The sequence below is a fragment of the Xiphophorus couchianus genome, chromosome 5 (genome assembly GCF_001444195.1).
Source record: "Xiphophorus couchianus chromosome 5, X_couchianus-1.0, whole genome shotgun sequence".
NCBI lineage: Eukaryota > Metazoa > Chordata > Actinopteri > Cyprinodontiformes > Poeciliidae > Xiphophorus > Xiphophorus couchianus.
This window is the reverse complement of record NC_040232.1, coordinates 41,280,181-41,305,724: the sequence shown is the minus strand read 5'-3', so window position 1 is coordinate 41,305,724 and position 25,544 is coordinate 41,280,181. Positions and strand designations below refer to the sequence as shown.

Below are 25,544 nucleotides of genomic sequence, written 5' to 3'. Positions count from 1 at the left end.
ATGTTACATCTGCACCTTTCCACCCAGCATCTAATGGCCTGGCTGAAAGGGCTGTACAGACATTAAAACAAGGCCTGAAGAAAACTAATGGGGACACTTTGGAAACAAGGTTGGCAAGATTCCTGTTTAACTACAGAATCACACCACAATGTACCACAGGTTTGTCACCTGCTGAACTGCTGATGTCACGGAGATTGCGTTCTACGCTGGATCTCCTGCTGCCGGACATAAAGGCTAAGGTGCGTAAGAAGCAAGAAAAGCAGAAGGAATATCATGACAACCACAGCAAGTGGAGAAGTTTTTCTCCCGGCGATGAGGTGTACGTCCGTAACTACAGTCATGGACCGAAGTGGGTGCCTGCCATCATTTTAGAGGGCACAGGTCCAGTGTCCCACCTAAAAAAACCTAAAAAAAGACAACTGCTAAGAGTGACTCTACTTCTTGGATGTGAAGATACACTCTAAAAAGAAAATAGTTGATCCAACTTAATTGAATTGCTTCAATTGGTAACAAGTAATTCAATTAATTTTATCCAACCTAATTTATTAAGTTTGGTTAACTTGACAAATTTAAGTCAGTCTTAATCAATTAATTTACTTTATTCCAAATAAAAAATTTAAATCCATCTTACTTAATTTTATAGAAAGTCAACTCAAAATTTTAAGTTGTTCCAACTTAAAAAACTAAACTACCCCAAATTAAATTATCACTCACATTTTACTTAAAATATAGCTTGCATTTAAATCATTTTAAAAGTTTTTTTTAGCATGTTATTTTAGTTTTTAAAATAGGAGTAAAATACCTTCATGCTACTCAGAAATTCCACTCGGTTAAAATAATAAATCTACACAAATGGAACATTTTAAATTTTATTGTGAAAGCATCACAAACTTACAGGTTTTTCACAAAATATTATGCATTAAACATGCTACACAAATCTTTTGAAACTTCATAAGGGATATTACATTTCAGCGACCTGCTAGATCAGAGGTGCCCAAGTCCAGTTGTGGAGAGCCATCATCTTGCAACTTTCAGATGCATCCCATCTCCAATACATCTGAATCAAATGAACTGCTCATTACAACGCCTCTGCTGAGCTGAATGTCTGCTGTTGTGTAAATTCAGAAATTAGCTTCAGGTGGTATTGAAATAGGGTCCATCTGAAAGTTGCACAATGGTAGCTCTCCTGGACAAGACTTGGACACCCCTGTGTGAGGTTGTAGAATCCACAAGTATTCCTCAGGAAAAAATTTTGCTTTTTTAGATTTAACACAAGTCCTCCTAAAAAAGAAAATCCACACTCTTAAACCATAACATTTGCTGAGAACATGTTTTTGACATAAAATATGATGACACTAGTGACTATTTTTACACTGAAAATAAGAGCAATACCCAAAAAATATTTAGGCAAGTTTTCAAACAAAGATGTGGTGTAATAGCTGCCTAGTTTAAACCAAGTCCGTTAATTTAACTGACACCAGAAAAGAACAGAATAGTAAACATTATGATCTAGATCCATTCAACCTCCTTCAAAAAACACTGAACAAATCTGTTGATTCAAATTTTTTTAAAAAATGCAAAAAGAAAATTCTGTGAAAATGTCCACAAACTGCAGCAGCCTACTACTTTCCTACTTTAATTTTTCCCCCTTAACTTGTATTTTTTTCCCCACACAAAACCAAAGAGATGAACCATGTAACTTTATGAAATGTCAAAAACAAAAAAGACCTACTCCCAAAATGATAATGTTCATCACAACCTCATCAGTAAACATCCTCCAGAAATACCAGTCAATTGTTATCCAGTAAACTCTGTATTACTTGTGGCTTTAATATGAACAATGTCCCAAAAGAAGTTCACAAAGTGCAGTTCCTTGGGGTGTTAAGCTTCCAAAACATGGCGCTCTTCTGTCCAAACAAAGAAGACTGAAGATCTTCTGTCCTGTTGCACAACATGCCAGTGTCTTTACTGTGAGGTCTGAAGTCTTCCAAACAAATTTTGAACTTTGGGAGACATCTTGTGCTGCTCAAGCTGCATGAAGATTTTTTGGAACACTTCAAATGTGAAGCGCAGAACCTTTGGATAAGCCAAGTTAAGGGAATATATCAAACCCAGAAGCAGGGCACATGCTGAGGCAACTGAAGTCAGGTCATGCAACACCTCCACTCCCTCAATGACGATGCCAATGTCTTCTGGGGGTTCTTTCAATCCCTCTCCCTCCTTCCGAATCACAAACATGGCCATGGTGAGTTGTTTGAGTTCCATCTGGGCATCATCTCCGCTGCTGCCCTGTAATGAGTTAAACAATATGTTAAAACTTGAACACTGTAACTAATCTCTCACTACAGAATTTGGAAAATAAAAGCCTTGTAAATGCAAGCACCAAGTATAAGATGTACAGCTTGTGAATTGAAGAGTGGTTTATGGCATTTGAAATATCCTTGATAAATTTTCCAAGTTCAAAGTTGCTTTACAAATTGAATAACTCAAAGGGTGATTTTTAATTTTTTTTTTGAAAAGATAATGCATGTATATAGCTTTATATATGTTCCATCATATTACAGGCTTTAGCTTAAAAACCAATTTCTTAGATTTTATATCAAAGCAGAATACTGATCCAGCCAATGGTCATCTTAGGGTGGAACTCAATACAAAATGCATATTTGTGTTGCTTGTCAGATATTTTGGAGCTGGTATCAAAATACCATGACTCTAAAACATATTCTTATTAACTTGTTTGGCATATTGGTAAACAAGAAATGAAGTTGATGTGCTCTGCTGAACAGCAAATTCACCATTTCTGGATTTAAGCAGGATACAGCCATGTTAAATTTACATTTCTGACACCAAATCTGCCCCATTTTTTCAAACAGATGTTCACATTTAGAAAAGCCAGTCCATAAATCATTTAAGAAGGTAAAAACAACTGACATTGAATTTGTCCATTTGCTTGAATGGGATGAGATGCAACTTTAAACCTTTAAAAACCTACACAGTATTCCTTAATAAGGTCTTTTGCATCCTCTCCAAGAAAGGTGATGAGCCCTTTCAGAACACATTCCCTTCGAATCCCAATGTCTTCAACCTGGAGAAAAGTTATCGTTATCAATATTTCATATCTGAAGAGATTCATGACATAACTAATATATTTGGGCTGTTCACAATAGCAAAGACCTATCAGATGCCATAATGTACAGCCCACAAGTCCACTGTGTTTTAATGCTGCACTTCAAAATTATTCATAGTCCACCTCTGCCACATTTTATCCTTCACATCTCAATTTGTGAAACTAGAATGACTTTTTTTTATTTTTTATCAAGAATATATTCTTCAGGTTCTACCACTTTAAAATGTCTTTTATAGAATTGTTTTCGTCTCCAAGCACTAGAAAGGGAGCCTTTATCTCCTATTGCTTTGTTTACAGGGTTTGTTTCACAGAGGGCCCTGGCAAGTTTTTCAATAACTGACTGGTCAAACTGGCAAAGATGATCATGTAGTATTTGGGTTACAGTTCTGCATGTAACTGGCAGGGACAAAGAACCAATTAAATAGTTTAACTCCTGCAATAGTTCATCAATAGCTGCATTTGACACAAGAAAACTGCTTTCTAACTTTAGAAGAACTGATGCAAGTTTAAGTTCAATATCTCTCTGTAAGTTTTCAGAATCAGTCTCATTAAATGTGTGATCTTGATTAGCTTGTGCAGTACTGTCTTGATCAAAAATATCAGTACCAGAACTAACACACCATTCTTCACCACAGTCTAATTGTTTTTTTTCAGTAATCCCAGTCTTAAATGTATTGCTAATGTCAGAATGTTTTCTGTATTTATGACTTTTGTAGTTCTCGTAAATATTTGTTTGATAAACACAGTCCTGAAACACACACGTGACAGTTTCCTTGTTCTTGAGATGTTGAAAAAAATCTCTCTCAGTGGAAAGTTGATTAAAATCACAAATGGGGCATTTGAATCTGGTTAAGTCTTTGGTAACTGTTTGTTTGACTGGATGATTTCTTGATAAATGGCTCAGTAAAGCATTCCAGGTCTTGAATCTACATGCACAACTTAAATATGAGCATGGATACGAATAACCCCGTCCATAATGCCTGTGGTCTAGTTTGTAGTGCTTGAGCAATTCAGATCTTCTGGAAAACACCCCCTTGCAGTCTTTGCATCTCCACATTAAGTGCAACACTAGAAGGACAAGAGAGGAACTTTGTTACCTATATGTTGCCAAATCTGAAGGCAAGGAAGATGAAACAAATATGGAGGCAAGAGTCAATTTTGAATACTGTGACAACCCTAGCCCCATGCAATACTTTAGATGATTGTTTTACTGCTTGGTAAAATATAGATTCAGAATGGATTTGTTACCATAACTATTTCCCTGTTTTTAATACCATACTGAAAACACTCTATATTAATCAATGTCATATTGTTAGTATTGCAAGGAATTTTTTTAATGCACAAATACACATTTCTTAAATTGCCCTTCTCAGTTGCATATTCCTTAGGATGGGAGTAAGCTTTTTTTAATGACTCCACAGTATTTTTAGGTTGTAATTTTACATTTTTTGTGTGCATATATATCCACAAATATATATGCATGTCTGTTTGTGTGAATAAATTGCCTGTCACTTTCTGCTGTTGCACTGGAAATTTCCCACTGAAGGACAATAAATGTCATTTCTATTCTTATTTTATATCTGTCCACTATTTAGTGTTAAAAATTACAGTAACTTTAGATATTGGTGGGAAAAAATGCTTATTTGACTATAATCAGTTCTCCACTGCAAGGGCAGCTTCCCTCTCCCCAGCCACCTCCCCACTTGTGTGAATCCTGAAGACTTTGCATTTTAGAGCACACATATTTCATATTATCAAAATAGCATATTCATTTTGCATTTAACTTTTTTTCTAAAATTAGAAGCTTGATGATATTACATAAATCCTTTATGAAGAAAATATGGCTCACCTTATGTGGTTTGATGATTCTTGGTTCTAGGCCTGGAAAGAGAAGTGGGTAAAAGAAGTTAATACAACAGTGTTCTAGCCAGAAATGCTAATGCCTGAAATTTTCATTTGATCTTAATTTTTCTTCTTTCTTTTCCTGGCGTTCATGCCGGTTGTCATTTCGATTTCTGTAGCCGGTGAAATCAAGGGCGCGGACGACCATAGGGAGATCAAACATGCATATTGTGAACTGTCCGTGCGCTGTGGTAGATTGCAAATTGCAGAGAAATAATACAGGGCAAGAAGCGATCTAGCCGGGGCGGAGTTTGTGGGGCAGGCTACTAAATGCAGAGCTCCGAAAGTGAAGTTGTGAAATCCTCAGCCCAGCCCGAGGGCGTCTAAGCCCGGCCCAGTTCCTGGGGATCAACGGCTAGCTAGAACACTGCACAATGTTCCTACAGACACAATTTGCTTTTTTAAGAGAAATGACACCTGATGGATTCTTAGCGCTGTCAGGATATTATGCGTTTTATATTATGTCGCCAGTAAGCAGCATGAGAAAACTGGAAAAAATGGCTTCACCGGCTGCAGCTAACAGTGATTAGCACAGTGGAGTTGCATCACATTAAATTAGTTTTGCACAGAACACCCCCACCTCTGTAATTTCAAGTTAGGTTTTTTAGCGTAAAAATACACATAAAAAATAAACATTCAGTCTGACTCAGAGTAGTTATGTTAAAACATGTTGAGATTTGAACCGCCGAAAAGCGCGGCTAATTACAATTAGCAAATGTGTTAAGAGCAAATAACTGATGACACTTCGACGTTAAACACAGTTCAATGTTTCAAATTTAAGGTAGAAAAAGTTTTAAATATTTTTACACCGTTTATTTAATGTTTGGTTATGGTGGGGCAGCATACTTACTGTTTTATCTGAATCTCGTCGACAGTCAATGCTCAGAAGAAATGGCGGTCGGTACCAGAGATGCAGGATCTGTCCCGGGCGGAGCTTACGTAATGACGTCAGACGTAAAGCTGCATTAAACTTAATTGTTTCACTTCGACTCAAATTAAAAAGTTCGTTTGAGATAAAATGCGTGACTGTTAAGTTAATTGAACTCATGAAAGCAAGTTGTCATAACTAAAGTAAAAGAATTAAGTCAGGTTAATGTAAATAAGTCCATAACATGAACTACAGCCCAAATACACTTTTTAGAGTGTATCACACTGACAAATTCTCAATGATTGTGATATGATAGTATTATAAATTCACGCAATGTGTTGGAAACTGTGTTTGGTGGCTTACTTTTTTGTCAAGCTTGAGTGACAAAAGTAGGGGGGAAAAAGTAGGAAAAAATAAAAAGTAGTTTTTAATCTTGGCGATTAAAAACACAAAACAGGGTAAGAAGACCTCGTTTATTTATTTATTTTACAATTTTGTTATTTCTTCTTTTTTTAAACAGCTGCCGATTAAACTGAATGTTACAACCTTGACATAATTATATGAGTTGTTTTACCGAGAAATAGATCAGAAGCGCCGTGGTCAGATCCGTCAGATCCGCCTCCCTGGCTGTAATGCTCGCTCCCGACACAGGGGCGCAGATTTTCACCTGGGAACAGAATCTTCTGTTCATTTCCACGGCGCTTCTGATTGATTTCTCGGTAAAACAACTCATATAATCATGTCAAGGTTGTGACTTTCAGTTTATCCAGCAGCTGCTGTTAAAAAAAGCAATAAAATTGTAAAAATAAATAAACTAGGTCTTGTATGAACGTCTTTTTACAATTTTGTGTTGTGTTTTTAATCGCCAAGAGAATATTTGGAATATTTAAAATATTTCGTTCTCCCCTCATAACTTTGGCAAATAAAGAAAAAATGTTTTGAAATTCTCAATGATTGTTATGTATGTTAGTGTGATGCCCACGGGTGTGTGCTCACAATAGAAAAAAAAGGAGCATGCATTTCTTTAAATGTTTATGGGGTTAATGACGATGGGTGTAGTAATGGTGTTTCACCAGTAGGTTGCGCATGGAGACTCTGAGCTGCCTGTTGCTCTGCGGTTTCTCATAAGCTGAGAGAAATTTCAGTAACACAGACTGCGTCTCCCGTGTGCTCATTTACATGCTGTTTTTCAGGTGAGAATCACCTTCAAGTTAGTTTTAATAAAGTACTTTTTGATTATTTGGTACTGTTCGAGAAATGTTTAAGGAAATGCGTCAATGGGTGAAAGATATTGAAAGAGTTTTGTTGTGTTTCGGAGCCAGCAGCGGCTAGAGGAAGTAGCTAACATGCCGTGATGCTGAGAAGGACCTCGCTGCAGCAAACAGAAAGGGGCGGGGACGGACCTTCTTCTTCTTTTTTATTATGGCGGATCACAAGCAACTTTAAGGTGCATACCGCCACCTACTGTACATGAGTGTGTAGAAGCATTACTTCACATCTATTAAATTGTATTTTTTAATTTTGTATTCTTAAGATAAATAAACAATGCTTTCCTTAATTTGTGAATATCTGTTATGTTTCCTTCATTTCCTAATATACCTTTAAGATTCCATTCATGCCCCATATTTCTAACTATTCTCTTTAATTCTTCCCTTTCGAGTTCATATGACTTACAGTTCATCAATATGTGTTCTACATTTTCTTTCTCTCCACATCTCTCACATTTATCATTATTTTTCCTCCCTATTGTATAAAGCATGTCATTTAAGTAGGTATGACCTACTCTTAATCTACTAATTATTATTTCTTCTCTTCTGTTTCTTTCATTAATGCTTCGAATTCGAACTGACTTTTGTACTTCATATAATCTTCTTCCTTTCTTATCTTCATTCCACATTTTTTGCCATTTCTCCATTTCTTTACTTTTAATAAGTGATTTCCCTTCCGCTTTCCCAAAAGGAATTGAAATTGTTATTTCCCCGTCTAAAGCCCTTTTAGCTAATTTATCTGCCTTTTCATTGCCTTTTACTCCTTCATGTGCTGGCACCCAACAAAACCAAACATCAATGCCACCCCTATATAATCTAAATAAAATATGATGAATTTCTAATACTAAATCTTTTCTATCGTTTCCTTCTCCCTTAATACTTTCTACTACTGCTTTGGAATCTGTGCACACCACCACCCTGTCTGGTCGGACCTCCTCAACCCATTGCAAGCTTAGTATAACTGCCACCATTTCTGCTGTAAAAACTGACAATTGATCTGATATTCTTTTAGAAATAAATGTTTTGAACTCTGATATATATATTCCTATTCCCACATATCCTTTTAGATTCTTAGAACCATCTGTATAAATTTTAAGATAATTGTTATATGTATTTCTTAAATAAATATCAGTCTTGATCCCTATTTCATTTAAATTCCAATCATTTTTCATTGTATTAATTTTCAAATCTACATTAACCTCTGGTATTAACCATGAAGGAATAACGCTAATTGGATTAAAATGAGCTATTTCCTTGTCCTCTAATCTATACATTTTAATCCATTTCCTAACCATCCATCCAAATCCATTACTTTGGAACTTCAAATATTCCCAACAATTCTGTAAAATAATTGAATTCACATTATCATCTTTATTACTTTTAACTTTCATCCAATATGCTAAAGCTAATTTAATTCTCCTCATTTCCAGTGGAGTTTCCCCAGTTTCAATTAAAAAAGCATTAATAGGTGTTGTTTTTACTGCTCCTGTACATATACGTAAAGCCCTACACTGTAATCTTTCTATTTTTTGTAATGATGTTTTAGCTGCTGCTCCATATATTATACTGCCATAATCTATTATTGATCTAATGAGAGCCCTGTATATGCTTAATAATGACTGTCTATCTGCACCCCAATTATTTCCAGCCACAGCCTTTAATAGATTAATAACTTTTTTACACTTGGTTTCTAAGTTATCTGAATGAGTTTTCCATGAATAAGAACTATCCAACCATAAACCTAGATATTTATATTCTGTTACTCTTTCTAACGTTTGTCCATATAATGTTATTGTTTCTATATTAATATTTCTCTTCTTTGTGACAACCATATAACAAGACTTGCTTGCTGATAATTTAAAACCCCATTCATAAGACCATTTTTCTACTTTACTAATTGCTTTTTTAATATTTCCTACCACATATTTAATATTTTTCCCCTTCATCCATATGACCCCATCATCTGCATATAGTGCAGATTTTATACATTTATCAGTATCATAGAAAATATCATTGATCATAATATTAAATAAAATTGGACTAATTACACTACCTTGAGGTATTCCATTTTCAACATTAAATTCTTTTGAATAATCATTCCCAATTTTTACTCTTATTTTTCTATCTAGCAGAAAATTTGCTATCCAATTATACATTCTCCCACCTATTCCCATCTGTTTCATTTTTATAAGTAATCCTTCTTTCCATAGTGAGTCATACGCTTTTTCTATATCAAAAAATACTATAATCATTAGTTCCTTCATTTTTAAAGCTTTCTCTATTTCATTACTGACTCTAGTTAGAGCATCCATTGTTGATCTTCCTGTTCTGAATCCACATTGATATCCATTAATTAGATTATTCTTCTCAAGAAAGTATCCTAGTCTATTTACTATTATTTTCTCCATCCATTTACTGAAATGAGAAGTTAGAGCAATTGGTCTGTAATTATTTGGACAGGTAGGATCTTTACCTGGCTTATTAAATGGTAATATTATTGCCCTTTTCCAACTATTTGGTATCGATCCTTCTTTCCATATTTTATTAAATAATTTTAATATTAATTTCAGTGTTACTTCCGGCATCTGTTGAAACATAGCATAACATAATTGATCCTCCCCTGGAGCTGAATATCCTGTCCCTTTCAATACTGTTTTTATTTCTTTCATGGTTATATTCATATCTAATGTTGACATATATTTTTGATATTTTTCTAGTGAATTTTTATGATTTCCAATTTTTTGAATCATCTGCCTTCTATGAGTATCTGTCAACTGATCACCACTATGAACAGCCGCGAATGTCTCACCTAACAACGCTGCCTTATCTTTATTTAAAACCAAAACCTCCTGTCCTCTAACTAAGGATGGAATATTAACATTATTCTTTTTCCCCATCATTTTTCTAAACATTAACCAAACATTCTTTAAATTTATTTCTGAACCTATTGATGAACAATAATCTCTCCATGTTTTCTTTTTTGCATCCTTTATAGTTTTCCGAGCCTTTGCTCTTTTCCTTTTATAATCAATAAGGTTTTCAATTGTTAAATTTTTCTGTAACATTTTAAAAACTTTATTACGATCTTTAATTGTTTTACTACATTCATTATTCCACCAAGGAACTACTTTCTTCTGACCTTTCACTTTTATTTTTGGTATACTATAATTTGCAGCATTTAAGATATGTTCTGTTATTTGATTTGTACATTCTTCAATATTACCTTTTAATGTTACTACATGACTTGTTTCTTCACATTTTGTTTTAAATTTAAACCAATTAGCTTTATTAAAGCCCCATCTTATTAATGTTAACTCTTCTTGTCTATTTATATTGTCATCAATTATTGTACTTACTGGAAAATGATCACTCCCTATTGTAGACTCCCAATTAACATCCCATTCACATGCATTAACAAGACAGTCTGATATTAATGTAATATCCAGACATGAAACTGTATTTTTATGTATATTTACTCTTGTACCTTTTCCATTATTAAGACAAACTAATGACCTTTCATCCATTAATTCTTCCACTATTTCACCATTATGATCTGTCTTCTTGCTGCCCCATAGACTATTGTGAGCATTAAAATCTCCACACCAAACTTCTCTTCTATGTATTTTCCCTATTTCCTTAAATATTTCACTATCAAGATTTTTACATGGATTATAATAATTTATAATTTTAATATTTCCATATTTCCTTAAATTAAATATTTCTATATTAACACATTCTAATTTTTTATTTAATGAGTTGTTCTTATAAGCAATTCCTTCCTTAATTAAGATGGCACATCCTCCTCCACTACCATTACTTCTATCCTGTCTTTCTATGTTATATCCAGGAATTTTAAAATCTAAATTTGAATTTAACCATGTTTCTTGTATGCATATCTTGTATCCTAATCCTGACCATTTTCTGTTATTTCAGTGGCACTCAAAATGGTATGAATCTGATCTGCTTGAATTTCTTTCATATCTAGGAACTTCCCTGCTGCTGTTACTATTGCTTTTATTTTATCACTTTTCTTCTTCATTTGGACTGTAACATTAATAATATATGACATATAAATGCTACAAAGTTTTCTTTTTTCACGATCATTGTATTTTCCTCTACTTTACATTTATGCACACATGTATTATACGTATTTGTTGTTGGCATTAGTATTTGTCTCTGTTCTTCATTTTTGTTCCGAGAAGTGTAACTTTGATCTGTTTCTCCCAGCCTCATTCCTCTTGTACTATCTTTCTTTACTCTTTTTAATGCTTCTGCATATGAAACTTTTTCTGTTATCTTGATTTTCTGGGCTTCTTTAGCTTCCCTTTGAACTATACATCCACCATAGGCTGCACTGTGATCACCTCCACAGTTACAGCATTTGATTTTAGCATCTTAGTCACACTTTCCAAATTCATGTGGAACTCCACATCTTACACATCTAATTTTTCCCTTACACTCTTTTGCAATGTGTCCCATTCTTTGACAGGTAAAACATCTGAGCGGTTTCGGGATGTACTCTCTAACTTTATAGTTCATGAATCCTAGCTGAATATTTTCTGACATTTTGTTTTCAAACTGTATTATCACAGCCATAGTATCTTTGAGTTCCCCTTCTCTTCTACTTTTAATCCTGATGGCATTTGTTATCTTCCCTCCTTTGATTTCATTCTTCACCTCCTCCATTGTCATTTCAAGTGGAACTCCTGAAATTACTCCTCTCAACCTTGCCATATAACCTGGTATATATGATTTAATTCTTTCTCCCATCAAAGTTTTCATTTTGATTATCTTCTGTTGTTGTGCCTCACTGATAGCTTGAATTATCACTTTTCTGTTGTTCATGATTCTGGCCATTTTAATTTTCCCTATCTCTTCCTCTATTGCTTTGGTTATCTTTATCGGATGAATATAACCCTTTTCTTGCTGAAATTCCACCACAACTTTGTATTCCACTTCTGATTTACTGTTATCTTGTTCCCGTGAACTCACTCTTTGATTTATTTTTGTCCTTTTACTTCCTTCCGCTCCTGGCTCACTTTCATCCGACCAACTTCTTGCCCTTTCATGCCTCTTTCTGATTGCTCTTTTCATTTTTGCTGACCTCGATATCATCCACTTCATTTCCTTTCCACTATTTCCTCCTGATGTAGAAGCCATGCTACTACAGTCAATGCACAGCTTATGTGATCCACCAAATCAGCTCCTACCGCCTTCTTTGTTTGTTGTGTTCAATTGTCCGCCTTTCACACCAAAACCTCCCCCAACCACAGGGACTGACCTTTCCATCAGTCCCATACCTTATTTGGAAATGGGACTATTGTATTCCGGAAATGAAGGGGGCGCTATTTTCATAATCACTAGTATAAATACCTTAAGACGCGGAGTTAAGAGGAAAGGAAGAAGAAAGACTGAGAGGTTCTTCCACTGATGTTCGGCACACGATCAACAATGCAAACCTCACAAAGTCAACAAAAGGTATTTTTACCTACTTAAAATTTTTTCACATAGTAAATCAATACGCTTTTCTAGATTAGGTTGAAAATACAATTAACAGCTGTAAACTAGAGAAATTCGTAATTCATACAGGGGAAGGCTAATTTTAGCATGTAGCATAGCTAGTTATTATCCCGCAGGGCACCATTAGATAAAAATAGAAAAGTAGATAACATGTACAATTGAGAAATGTATTTTATGCTCAAACTTTATTTTTTATTTTCATTATACAGATCCACGTATCTATTTGCAACATTCGGAACGGAGAGAAGATTCTTCCATATTGCATGAACAATAAATATTGCTGTTCCCTTTGCTAATACAAGCTACAGAACCACATAGCACAAACTGCTATGGTTCAACATAACGGTATGTATAACTACACTTGAAAAATATAAAATATTTTTTACATACTTATCAGTTTTCTAGTGTTTTTATTTTATTTTTAAAGGTTAATCTTTTTTTAAATATGTTTTGTACACCAATGTTAAATTTCTGGAAAGTCTAATATATTTTATAAACTAACAGCAGCCATTATATTTGGGTGTAGTACCCAGATGTGATACTCTAATGATGAGTAGCACTACTTCAATATATTTTTAGTAAGTAACTGCAATAAACTACACTAGTAAGAGTAACAAAGTATTTGGTGAAATGGCTATTATTAACTACTGTTTTACTGATCATAATGTGCAATGTGATTTTTTATTTTGTTTGGTTTTTTGTTTTTTTCAGATGCCTTTAAATGTTCTTGAAGCTGTTCTCCAGGAGGTGATACCAGCACAGGGAGACTCAGCCTACCTCACCTTGGCATTGACCTGCAAGTGCTTTGAAGCCGTTGAGTCTGACCCAGTTTTCAGGAAGAAGACTCACTTTGCTTGGCTGGATGGTAAGGACCTTTGACTTTTTTCACCTAAAACATGTGAAATTAGATTTCAACTACATGAAATCGATTTTTCATTAACAGGTGAGATCAACTGGGGCAAATTTTCAAAAACATTCAAGGCAGAAAACCGGATTCCTTTTGCGGTTGTAACGTGTTTTTCCTGTCACCGGTAATATAAAGACTGTGGGCTTCACTGGCAATGGAAGACGAGGAGAGTACCCTGGTTACTACTGTGATGGCCGACCTGGACACTACACTGACTGTCAATACTGAATGCAAGGAGAATATTAGTTGCTTTCCACAATCTTTCACACATTTCAGTTGTCACACATTGTTAGTTTTTTTTTGTGACATGCCATTTTAAATCATTTCTGCTAAAGAATATTTGCCTTTTGACTTGTGCAGTCATCCTTTTTCATAATGTGTTCTTTCAATATTATTTACATTTTTGAATGTTCCTTTTGTTGTAGCTCAGTTGATTTACATTATTTAGTTTTCATAGAAATGGTGCCGTTTCCACACAAAGTTACATTGTGGCTGTAATTTGTTGGAGAGAGTAGAACCAATAAAGTAGTTGTAAATATATTGTAACAGCGTTGTTTAACAATAGGATAACCTTGTTTTAAAAATTTTAAATGCAAGCAAAGCTAATAACTTGCAATATTTCATATGTGTAAATACAATGTTTCCTATACTTTTTGAACAATGACTGGAATCAATACAAATTTTCTTTACAAACCTGACATACAGCTAAGTTTATGTTTTAACAGAATCAACTGTTGGGTTTTTTGTAATAAAGTAGCACATACAGAAACATATTGTTCGGTTACAAAGTCATAATACAAACATAAGATTAAAGGTATCCTGACTTTATGAAGAGAGATGAGCCCGGCGCCGTTAGGCTGGGATGGAGACACATGATCAGGTGATTGGCTGAGCAGCTGAGATGAAGACAGTTATAGTTAGAAATTACACATTGGTTTAATTTATGTAACCAGTGACTTTATTCAAAAAGGTTTTCATATAGAAAAAAGATCATTCTCTTTGGCAGTTACCAGCACAGTGTCTACTGCTGGGGTCCAAGCGCCAAAGATTATTTCTTGTCAAATAAACTTTCTAAAACCTACACTGCTCAAAACAATAAAGGGAACACTTAAACAACACAATATAACTCCAAGTAAATCAAACTTCTGTGAAATCAAACTGTCCACTTAGGAAGCAACACTGATTGACAATCAATTTCACCTGCTGTTGTGCAAATGGAATGGTAAATGGTAAATGGACTGAACTTATATAGCGCTTTTCCAGTCATTTTTGACCACTCAAAGCGCTTTACACTAGAGTCACATTCACCCAGTCGCACTCACAAACACACGCACATTTATAACACCGATGCGCAGATCGGTAGGCAATTTGGGGTTAAGTGCCTTGCCCAGAGGCACATCGGCATGTGGCAGGAGGAAGCTGGAATCGAACCTACAACCTTCCGATCGCAAGACGACTACTCTACCAAAAAGAGCCACAGTTGCCCCCCTGAATAGACAACAGGTGGAAATTATTGGCAATTAGCAAGACACACTCAATAAAGGAGTGGTTCTGCAGTTGGGACCACAGACCACTTCTCAGTACCTATGCTGTCTGGCTGATGTTTTGGTCAGTTTTGAATGTTGGTGGTGCTTTCACACTCGTGGTAGCATGAGACGGACTCCACAACCCACACAAGTGGCTCAGGTAGTGCAGCTCATCCAGGATGGCACATCAATGCGAGCTGTGGCAAGGTTTGCTGTGTCTGTCAGCGTAGTGTCCAGAGGCTGGAGGCGCTACCAGGAGACAGGCCAGTACACCAGGAGACGTGGAGGAGGCCGTAGGAGGGCAAAAACCCAGCAGCAGGACCGCTACCTCCGCCTTTGTGCAAGAAGGAACAGGAGGAGCACTGCCAGAGCCCTGCAAAATGACCTCCAGCAGGCCACAAATGTGCATGTGTCTGCACAAACGGTTAGAAGCCGACTCCATGAGGATGGTATGAGGGCCCGACGTCCACAGATGGGGGTTGTGCTCACAGCCCAACACCGTGCAGGATGCTTGGCATTTGCCAAAGAACACCAGGATTGGCAAATTCGCCACTGGCGCCTTGTGCTCTTCACAGATGAAAGCAGGTTCACACTGAGCACATGTGACAGACGTGACAGAGTCTGGAGACGCCGTGGAGAGCGGTCTGCTGCCTGCAACATCCTTCAGCATGACCGGTTTGGCGGTGGGTCAGTAATGGTGTGGGGTGGCATTTCTTTGGAGGGCTGCACAGCCCTCCATGTGCTCACCAGAGGTAGCCTGACTGCCATTAGGTACCGAGATGAGATCCTCAGACCCCTTGTGAGACCATATGCTGGTGCGGTTGGCCCTGGGATCCTCCTAATGCAGGACAATGCTAGACCTCATGTGGCTGGAGTGTGTCAGCAGTTCCTGCAAGATGAAGGCATTGAAGCTATGGACTGGCCAGCCCGTTCGCCAGACCTGAATCCGATTGAGCACATCTGGGACATCATGTCTCGCTCCATCCACCAACGTCACGTTGCACCACAGACTGTCCAGGAGTTGGTGGATGCTTTAGTCCAGGTCTGGGAGGAGATCCCTCAGGAGACCATCCGCCACCTCATCAGGAGCATGCCCAGGCGTTGTAGGGAGGTCATGCAGGCACGTGGAGGCCACACACAATACTGAGCCTCATTTTGACTTGTTTTAAGGACATTACATTAAAGTTGGATCAGCGTGTAGTGTTATTTCACTTTAATTTTGTGTGTGGCTCCAAATCCAGGCCTCCATTGGTTAATAAATTTGATTTCCATTGATGATTTTTGTGTGATTTTGTTGTCAGCACATTCAACTTTGTACAGAACAAAGTATTCAATGAGAATATTTCTTTCATTCAGATCTAGGATGTGTTATTTGAGTGTTCCCTTTATTTTTTTGAGCAGTGTACTTTCTGTGTGAGTCTTTCCAGGTTGAAGCTACATTTAAAGTTTTAAATGAATCACTTTGGGTTTTGCAACAATTGGATATTTAAGGTCTTTATTTTATGAATCGATTGCAATTGATAAAATTGATATGGAATTTATAAAAATGGAATAGTGGGACACCAATCAGTTTACTGGTTGAGCTGGAGTCCATAGCAAAAGTTTCCAATGAGACATTATGGTAAACAATGATAATAGCTGAGCCAGGTCCCCTGCAACCAAAAATATTCTAGTTTTCTGAATGGCACTTGTTAGAAGTTCAGAAGTCCTTTGGTTTGTTTGTAAATTATATTCACAATGTGAATAATAAGAAACATATTTGGCAAATAAACAACAAAAGTGCACTGTGAATGGACGTACTAAGTTGGCCAAAATTGTTGACTAAAAGTTTTACCGACCAAACCTCTTTTCCATCTAGTTCTTATTTAATAAGCCAGAGGCTATTATATTTTATATTTTAACTTATTTATTTTAAGAGTACCATTCACGAGGTTCCGGAAGATGGCGGCGTAGGAAGTGGTTGACTTCGTTGAACGGCGCACCATATATTCTATATTTAAGCAGAATACCACCCTCTTACTACGACTTTCCAACTAAATGTGGTAATACAACGCTGATAAACGCTCTTCCGACTTACTCCAGCACAATGCCGCCCAAAATCCTAAAGAAAATTAACAAGACCTGCGACATAGAGTCTCAACTGGCTAGCACAGGTAACATGGCTAACACGGAGCTAGCTGCTAAGCTGCCAGCGGCTGGTGGGACCACCACACTCGATCCTGCTCTTCGCCAAGTTATTGAGGAAATCACTGGGAACATTTCATCAGTTATCTCCCAGAAAGTAGACATCCTGGCTGAAATGCTTAAGAGCCAGGCTACGGAGATAAAGGAGCTGGTCCGACGCACTACAGATGCGGAGGACAGGATTGCAGCTCAGGAGGACGGCCTGGACCAGGCTACGGCCCGCATAAAAAAGTTGGAGAAGGAGGTCCTCACGATGGCACAACGAATCGATGATATTGAAAACAGAGGCAGGAGAAAGAACATTCGGGTGCTCGGCCTAAAAGAGGGCATAGAGGCTGGCCTTGGAGCCCTAAAATTCTTCGAAAAATGGCTGCCCGAATTTCTACAAGTCGAGACCAAGAGTGGCCGGATCAAGCTCGAGAGGGCTCACCGCACACTGGCTCCACAGCCCGGGCCTTCACAGAGACCAAGACCGGTGCTGATCAGATTTCATAACTACCGAGATCAACAGCAGGGTCTTGAAGCTGCGCGGCGTGCGGGGAGCGGAGACCAGCCCCTGATGTATCAGAACTCGAAGATCATGTTCTTCCAGGATTTCTCGGCAGACACCATGCGCAGGCGGAAAGGATTCGATGCGGTAAAGCGACGGCTGCGGGAGGCAGGCATCCAGTACTCCCTTCTTTACCCGGCCAGGTTGAGGATTGTACGCGATGGGGATACAAAGATTTTTACTTCGCCGGATAAGGCAGTGGAGTTCATGGACAGTTTAGGCTGAAACAACGCCAGCGGAGGATCATGGAGGTAGAGGCTCTGGACCGGACGGTGTCAGGGATTTGATCTCTAAGCATGTTCTGATTCTTTTTGTTCCCCTCTTCTCGCATAAGGATAAGGGATGTGAGTAATTGTGATTATGACTCGTTTCAATTTGATCTGCTCAGCTGTACTTTCTGCTGATATTAGTGGTGCGCGGCAACGATGGATATGTGATGGACTTTTTCCTTTGGGTTTGTTTACCTGTGTGTGTCTTCATCAGGGAGATGAAACACACGCGCTTGGTTAAGGAAGGGATGGCCCCCCGTAGGTTTAGGGGGGAAGCGCGCCCGGAATGCGCATTTTTCTGTTTTATTTTGGTTTTAATCTGTTGGTTTTGTTTGGTTCCTGTTCAGCTCAGCACATTGCAGTCCTTGTATGTAGTCATTATCTGGGTGGGATCGCATTATGACCCTGGATTATAAATGCTAAGAATATGTACATGGAACATTAAGGGAAGTCATTCACCAATTAAAAGAAAAAAGGTCCTTTTATCCCTTGAGAAGGAAGGCGTAGATAATAGCGCTGCTGCAGGAGACACATTTAAACGACTCCGAACATTTAAAATTACAACAATGCGGTTTTGAACATGTTTTTTTTCTCCTCTTTTACTAACAAAAGTAGAGGAGTTGCAATTCGTATTTAAAAAATCTGTGCCCTTTAAAGTCATAGAATGTATTAAAGACGCAAATGGGAGGTACGTACTTGTTAGAGCAATGATAAACGGGGAAGAATTTGCCATTTTGAATGTTTATTTTCCACCGGGTCACCCTATTAACTTCTTAACGGAAATAATGACAAAACTTGCAGGTCTCTCTCTTGAAAATGTTATTGTAGGAGGTGATTTTAATTGTCTTAAGAATCCACTGATTGATAGGATCCCCATTAGCCCCCTTCCCATCTCAGGGAAATCAAAACAGATTTTTGATGTTTTTGAGGAGGCGGGGTTTGTGGATGCATGGAGAAAACTCCATCCTGCTGGAAAGGAATACACTTTCTACTCCAACCCCCACAAATGCCACACACGTATTGACTATTTTTTTCTCCCTAAAACTATTTTAAGACAAGTTGCTTCGTGCAAAATAGGACACATTGTTATATCTGACCATGCTGCAGTGTATCTAAATTATACCTTTAAAAATGCTAGGGTTCAATCAAATCACTGGAGGATAAATCCTTTAATTTTAAAGGATGAAAAATTTGTGGAGTATTTTAGAACAGAATTCAAACAATTCCTCGCTATCAATGTTCCCTCTGCTAGCAGCCCCTCCTTGCTCTGGGACACAGCTAAGGCATTTAGTAGAGGACTAATAATATCATATACGTGCAGCAAAAAACGAAGAATTGCAGAACAACAAAACATATTAGAAAGAAAGCTCAGACTCGCGGAAGAAGAATATATAAAAAAACCTTCGCGGTCTAAGTTGGGGGAGCTCAGTGCCATCCGATGCTCACTGAACACATTACTGACACAGAACACTACAGACAAAGTTAAATTTGCTAAACAAAGACTGTTTGAATACAAAAAAAAAAAGAGTACCATTCACAACATCAAAATATATTATTTGAACTTCAGCACCAGCAACTATTTGTTTATATCTGTTTTCTTAATCTGCGATGGACTGGCGATCTGTCCAGGGTCAGCAGCCCTCATGACCCCACTATAGGGATAATTCATGACAATTAATGGATGGATAAATGTGCTCTTAATGTAATGTACATTTGTCTCCAAAATATTAATTTGATTTATGTTTTATGACTTTTGTTTGCGATACATGGACTGTAAGGATAGATAAATACATCTCCATGTTTCCTTATTGTTGCTTATTTTAGATTGTTACTAATATAATTTTAAATAAAGATTTAAAAATAAAAAAGGGACATATCACATTTTGTAGCCATTTCGTTACTATTAAATTTGTATTTTTAATGTTAAAAGTGTTCTTGGATGTTTTAAAAGGCGTTGTCAAATAAAATACGTTATTATTATTATAATTATTATAACACGGTTGGTACAGGAAATAGTGTCACTACCGCCCCCTTCATTTCCGGAATGCAATAGTCCCATTTCCATATAAAGTATGAGACTGTAGTGATGGGATTTTCGGCTCCTTTTCGAGATGCGGCTCTAGTGGCTCTTCTTACTGTGGAGAGCCCCACACGGCTCCCCATATATATTTTTGACATTATTAATTAATTAATAGCTTAAACCTAATTTTATAATATTTTGTTTCATTATTGACATTGTTAAGCACTTATGATGAGTAAAAATGCCGCATAAAAATGCTTTATAAATAAACCATTTATTATAACCAATTAAATTATCACAAAATAGCACCACTTCCACAAAAATAACTTAAAATAAATTAAACAGTTAAATATAAATACAAACACCCACCACAATACGAAAAAATATCAAAGCAGCTTCATAACAGAAAAGGTGCCACAATACAAATATCAAATAATATTCAGTGTTATGTGTGATTGGTCAGATGTGTGGAGCACACGCTTGACATGAGGGCAGTGGACCGACCGAGGGAAAAAAACTCTCCGCTGTAGTGCTGGCAGAAGAGCAAAACGCGCAAGGAGAAGGAGAAGGGGGGGAGAGACAGCGAGGCACCGCAGGACAAAAAAAAAACGATGTGGGGAAAAACTATCGGCTCTGGCACTTGCAGAGCACAAGCACAATGACAGGGAGGCGGAGAGACAGCAATATACTGTAGAAAAAAACCCGGCTCCCAAATAGGATCCTAAAACGACTCCCATTGTGGAGCCGGTTCCAATCGTTCACTTCAAAGAGCCGGCTCTTAGAGCCGGATCGTTAGCGACCGACACATCACTATGAGACTGACAGTGGTCCGTCCCCGCCCCTTTCTGTTTGCTGCAGCGAAGTGTACTTGCTTATAAAGGAAGTTGGGATATATATATTCCATGATATGAGAGTAATATACGGTTATCAGGCTCCAGGGTTTATTTGTGTTCTAAACAATGGTGAAAGGTTAAATTGTGATGTAATGCATTCACTTAATGAAAGTAGTTTGAATTCTAAGATAGTTATGCCAGTTTACAATAACTTTAAGATACATGCCCATGAAATATGTCACTGTGTGTGATTAAATATGCATATAAAGTGCAGTGAATTGAAGGTACATGTTACCTGAGGGAATTGGGACAAAATATGATGTTATTTGATTATTTCTGGTTTAAGGAAAGCGAATGTTGATGTTTATGTCAATGATGGAATATGTCTAATATGTACAGTAAATTACTGAGCTATAAATTGGGCTGTATTGACAGTTAAATGAGCTGGTTTGTTCAATAAATATAAGCTGAGAGAAATTGGAGTAACACAGACTGCGTCTCCCGTGTGCTCATTTACATGTTGTTTTTCAGCTTTATCTGCTGCTGACGGGTCTGGAACTCTGGTACCCGTTACATTAGTATGATTTAGCCACCAAAAATTAACTAGAAATTTCTTTTATCCCGCAATCTGTAATATTTTACCTTAGAATGGGATTTTCCAGAAAGCCACTCTCATCTTTTCAGAAAGTCTATTTTTCATGTCCTGCTATTAACCAGCTACCATCCTATTATATCAGCAATGAAAAATTATTGTCAAGAAGTGTGGTTATGAAGGTGAGGCAGACGCAGTGGACCCAGGTTGTAGAAATTAAATGGTGATTTAATGGTGAAAATACAAATCCAAAGTCCAAAATCCAGGTAGCACAGCATGAGCAGAAGGCTAAGGCTCAAAACTGGTAGCAACTGGTAAACAATAGAAATCTGGACAAACAAGACAGCAAGACAAGGACCTGACAAAGAACAAGGAACACAGATGGGTTTAAATACACAGAGAGACAATCAGGAGAAACAAGGGACAGCTGGGGACAACCAAGGGGTGGACAGGACAACATGGAAACTCAATTAACTGAAAACAACACAAAAACCTAAATTAACACGGAGAAAAAAACAAGACCTTACAATTATAAATACAGTACACAAAATGTGATGGAAAACTATGTTTGGTGACTTACTTGTATTTGTCTGGCTTAAGTGACAAAAGTTGGAAAAAGACCAATTCTCTTGGCGATTAAAACACAAAACTGTGTAAGAAGACGTCCACACAAGACCTAGTTTATTTATTTCACAATTTTGTTACTGCTTTTTGTAACAACAGCTGCTGATGAAACTGAAAGTCACAACCTTGACATAATTATGAGTTTTACCGAGAAATCAATAAGAAGCGCCGTGAAAATGGTCGGTTCTGGCTGCAGTGTACACTCCTGATTCACAGGGGGAACAGGTTTCTACAGGGGCAACAGGTTTTCACAGGGGGAACAGGTTTCTACAGGGGAACAGGTTTTCACAGGGGAAACAGGTTTTCACAGGGGGAACAGGTTTTCACAGGGTGAACAGGTTTCTACAGGGGCAACAGGTTTTCACAGGGGGAACAGGTTTCTACAGGGGAACAGGTTTTCACAGGGGAAACAGGTTTCCACAGGGGGAACATGTTTCCACAGGGGGAACAGGTTTTCACAGGGTGAACAGGTTTCTACAGGGGAAACAGGTTTCCACAGAGGGAACAGGTTTCTACAGGGGGAACAGGTTTCCACAGGGGGAACAGGTTTCTACAGGGGGAACAGGTTTCCACAGGGTTAACAGGTTTCTACAGGGGGAACAGGTTTCTACAGGGGGAACAGGTTTCTACAGGGGGAACAGGTTTTCACAGGAGACCTGCCAGAGCAGGGCAGTGTGGCTACATGTTAAAACTAATGATGCTATGTACTTAATAACTAAGTTAATACTTTTGTGGTAGGATTTATAATAAGCCCTTTGAAGTTTGCCTGACTCTCCAGCACATTTCATTTATTTCCTGGTGGATCTGTTGGGAATTGGTGTTTTTTATTGTGTAAATAAATAACTAATTAACTAGACAGATTGAAGCCCGTTATGTTCTATGCCCAAACATTTTTGGAGTGGGATGTTTTTTTAACCTTAGTCGAATGAATTGAGCTTTACATTTACAGCATAGAAGTTAAAATTGTAGTGGTTTTGAGAGCAAAGACAGTTTGAATCTCCCCATTCAAATTTATTCTTTCATCATTTCATCATGTTACTTCATTTGATGTCACTGTTTGATAAAGCTAGTATGCAGACAAGACAGTTATGACTAGACAAATCAATGCTGTTTATAAGATTTGTAACATAACTTTGTATGATTAAGCAATTTGTAGGGGTAGTGTCCAGCTTTCTTTAGTAGGTGTAATGATAGACTGCTTAATTTAGAAAAGAGCAACCTAGCTCTTTTTGTTTTCCATTTGCACAAATTCCCCACCACAGAATCAGAACCATGAGCTTCAGGACTCACCCAGCCACAGTGAGGAGAATTATCCACAGATTAAAGAAGTGACACAGAACAACAGCAGATCTCATGTCTCAGGTAAGGTCAGTGTTCAAGACTTAAATAAGCCTCAAACTGGGCAAAAATGGTGTCCATGGAGGAGCTCTTTGGTGAAATCTAGTTTTTGGCAGAATTCAGCAGATTTTTGGCCATCAAATCACAACCTTAAGTTCAAACTTAGCATGCCAATTTAAAATCTGCTGTGGCATGACCCTAAAAAGACCCAGGATGCTGACAAACCTCCTATTGTGGATGAATTAAAACTGTTAACTGTTCAGTAGTTGCTCAGTTATGTTCCAAAATAAAATCCAAGCAGTTTATCAAACTAATAGAACAAAAATTACCAATGAACACATATGTGACAACATGCTGATGTAAAAGTGCATCAATTTTCCCAAATTAAAAATAGGAATAATCTTTTTTAAAATAATAATCAAAAAGGATCTCAGAGACAAACTCACCGGCCACCAGGCCATGTCCCTTCCAGCCAGGAAATATCCACTCAGAGTATTTCTGCTCACTCTGCATGATGACTGACAGAAACAACAATTTTTGTGGACAGTGTGTGATATTAACAAAGCATAGGAGCATTATCAACTAAGAATGACCCTTACCCAGATACCGACAGCGAGGTTCAGGAGAAAATATGTTGCGATGACAATAATATCGGAGATGCTGAAGGACTGGGACCGGGCGTAGAAGTTGATGGTGAAATTAGGCATCCTCAGCAGTCTCAACAATTACAAATATGATAGAAATGTTTTCTTTTGGCGTCGTAGTGCACCTCCTGGGCTCAAGCTTTACACATGCAGAATTAAGATTAAAAAAGTTACAAGCAGCATGTAAACTTTGAACCTTTAAACTCCCTCTTCATTAGGTGAATATCTCCCTCTTGGCTGAGCTGCAAGCTGACCTTCGCGTAAATGCAAACCCTGACACAGGCTGATAGCTGTACAGCTGGAGAGGGCAGTTCCTTCGCTCAATTGATGATTAAACACATCACCCTAATGTAGCAACTGCAGGGCTGACACACACACTCTGCCAGGGGATAATGGAGTGTACTGTGTGACTGAGCACTAGAGTACAGCAGATGTTCACGCGGGCCAGAGTCCGTGCTGACACAAACACATACACCCCCACACACCTGCAAGCACCCCCCCCCCCCCCCGCACACACACATATATGGTAAATCATTGGTGGTGACAAGTATAATGTCATTAGTGCCTAAACACACACACATCTTCTGCTAAGGTGTTAAAAGGGTCAGTGAAGGTGTGCAACAACAGACTCAGAACTGTTTGTAGTTTCACTGAAATTATTATATAAGCAAGTTTTTACACATAACTTTGTGTGGTGTATTGAAATCAATGTGTTTTGTTCAAATTAAAGATGTGGGACACCACTGGTGTCTAGTCTTAGTGATTTGGGGACCTTAAGAACAGTGATGGCATAGTTACTTTGAAAAAGTAACTTTTTTAGTTACTTTCAGCAGCTGCTAACAACAATTCTGTGAAAATTACATTGATCTTTGCCGATACTTAATTGTAAGCTACAGTATGTTATAATGGTAACATCAACAATGTGTCTCCACTTATAAGGTTGAACTGAAGGGGAGATTTTTTAATGGTTACAGTACAAACAAAATAACGCTAGTAATTTGTGCATGTTTTTGTGTTTTCCACTATTGTCTGGAAAACTCTAAGAAGGATTTTACCCCCGGCCCCCAGCCCCCATTCCCCAGCCCCCAGCCTGTGCGTTACGGCCCTGCGTTTGGTGTCAGAGGTCAGAGCTCCTCCTGCGGCTCCACAATTCAGATGGCTGCTGCACAGATTTGTGACACTTATCTTAATATTAATAATTATAATGGCATTTAGTTGCACAACTTTACGGACTCGTTCATTCGTGGCTGTTTTCACGTTTATTGCTCTGTTCATATTAGTCTCGATGTTTCCAATGTTCTGGATAGCTCGACGTAATTGACAGGTAATATATTAACTAGACATCAACAAAGACTCAGCGGGACGGATCATC

At 37.7% G+C, this 25,544-nt stretch overlaps 1 protein-coding gene and 2 long non-coding RNA genes across 4 annotated transcripts in view; 1 reads left to right on the top strand and 2 right to left on the bottom strand.

Annotated features, from left to right (window-relative positions):
* The window catches only part of slc5a10 (solute carrier family 5 member 10), a 74,069-nt gene extending 49,632 nt beyond the window's left edge, over positions 1–24,437 (bottom strand). Inside the window, exons 1-2 of the mRNA XM_028018057.1 lie at positions 24,128–24,437; positions 23,975–24,046 (exon numbers count right to left, since the gene is read on the bottom strand). Of these exons, the coding sequence (XP_027873858.1) occupies positions 23,975–24,046; positions 24,128–24,235 (180 nt within the window). The 5' untranslated portion in view covers positions 24,236–24,437. The remainder of the gene's footprint in view (positions 1–23,974; positions 24,047–24,127) is intronic.
* Positions 856–6,174, bottom strand: LOC114144856 (uncharacterized). The gene is made up of 4 exons (XR_003595560.1): positions 5,880–6,174; positions 4,977–5,008; positions 2,993–3,085; positions 856–2,289 (listed from the first exon to the last, which is right to left on the bottom strand). It is a non-coding gene; the product is annotated as an uncharacterized LOC114144856 (long non-coding RNA).
* LOC114144855 (uncharacterized) lies at positions 6,772–14,574 on the top strand. Of its 2 annotated transcripts, none has more exons than XR_003595559.1 (4): positions 6,772–7,090; positions 12,895–13,030; positions 13,397–13,550; positions 13,629–14,574. It is a non-coding gene; the product is annotated as an uncharacterized LOC114144855 (long non-coding RNA). The 2 variants fall into 2 exon arrangements; XR_003595558.1 differs by lacking the exon at positions 6,772–7,090 and adding an exon at positions 12,475–12,643.
* Positions 24,438–25,544: the final 1,107 nt, after the last annotated feature.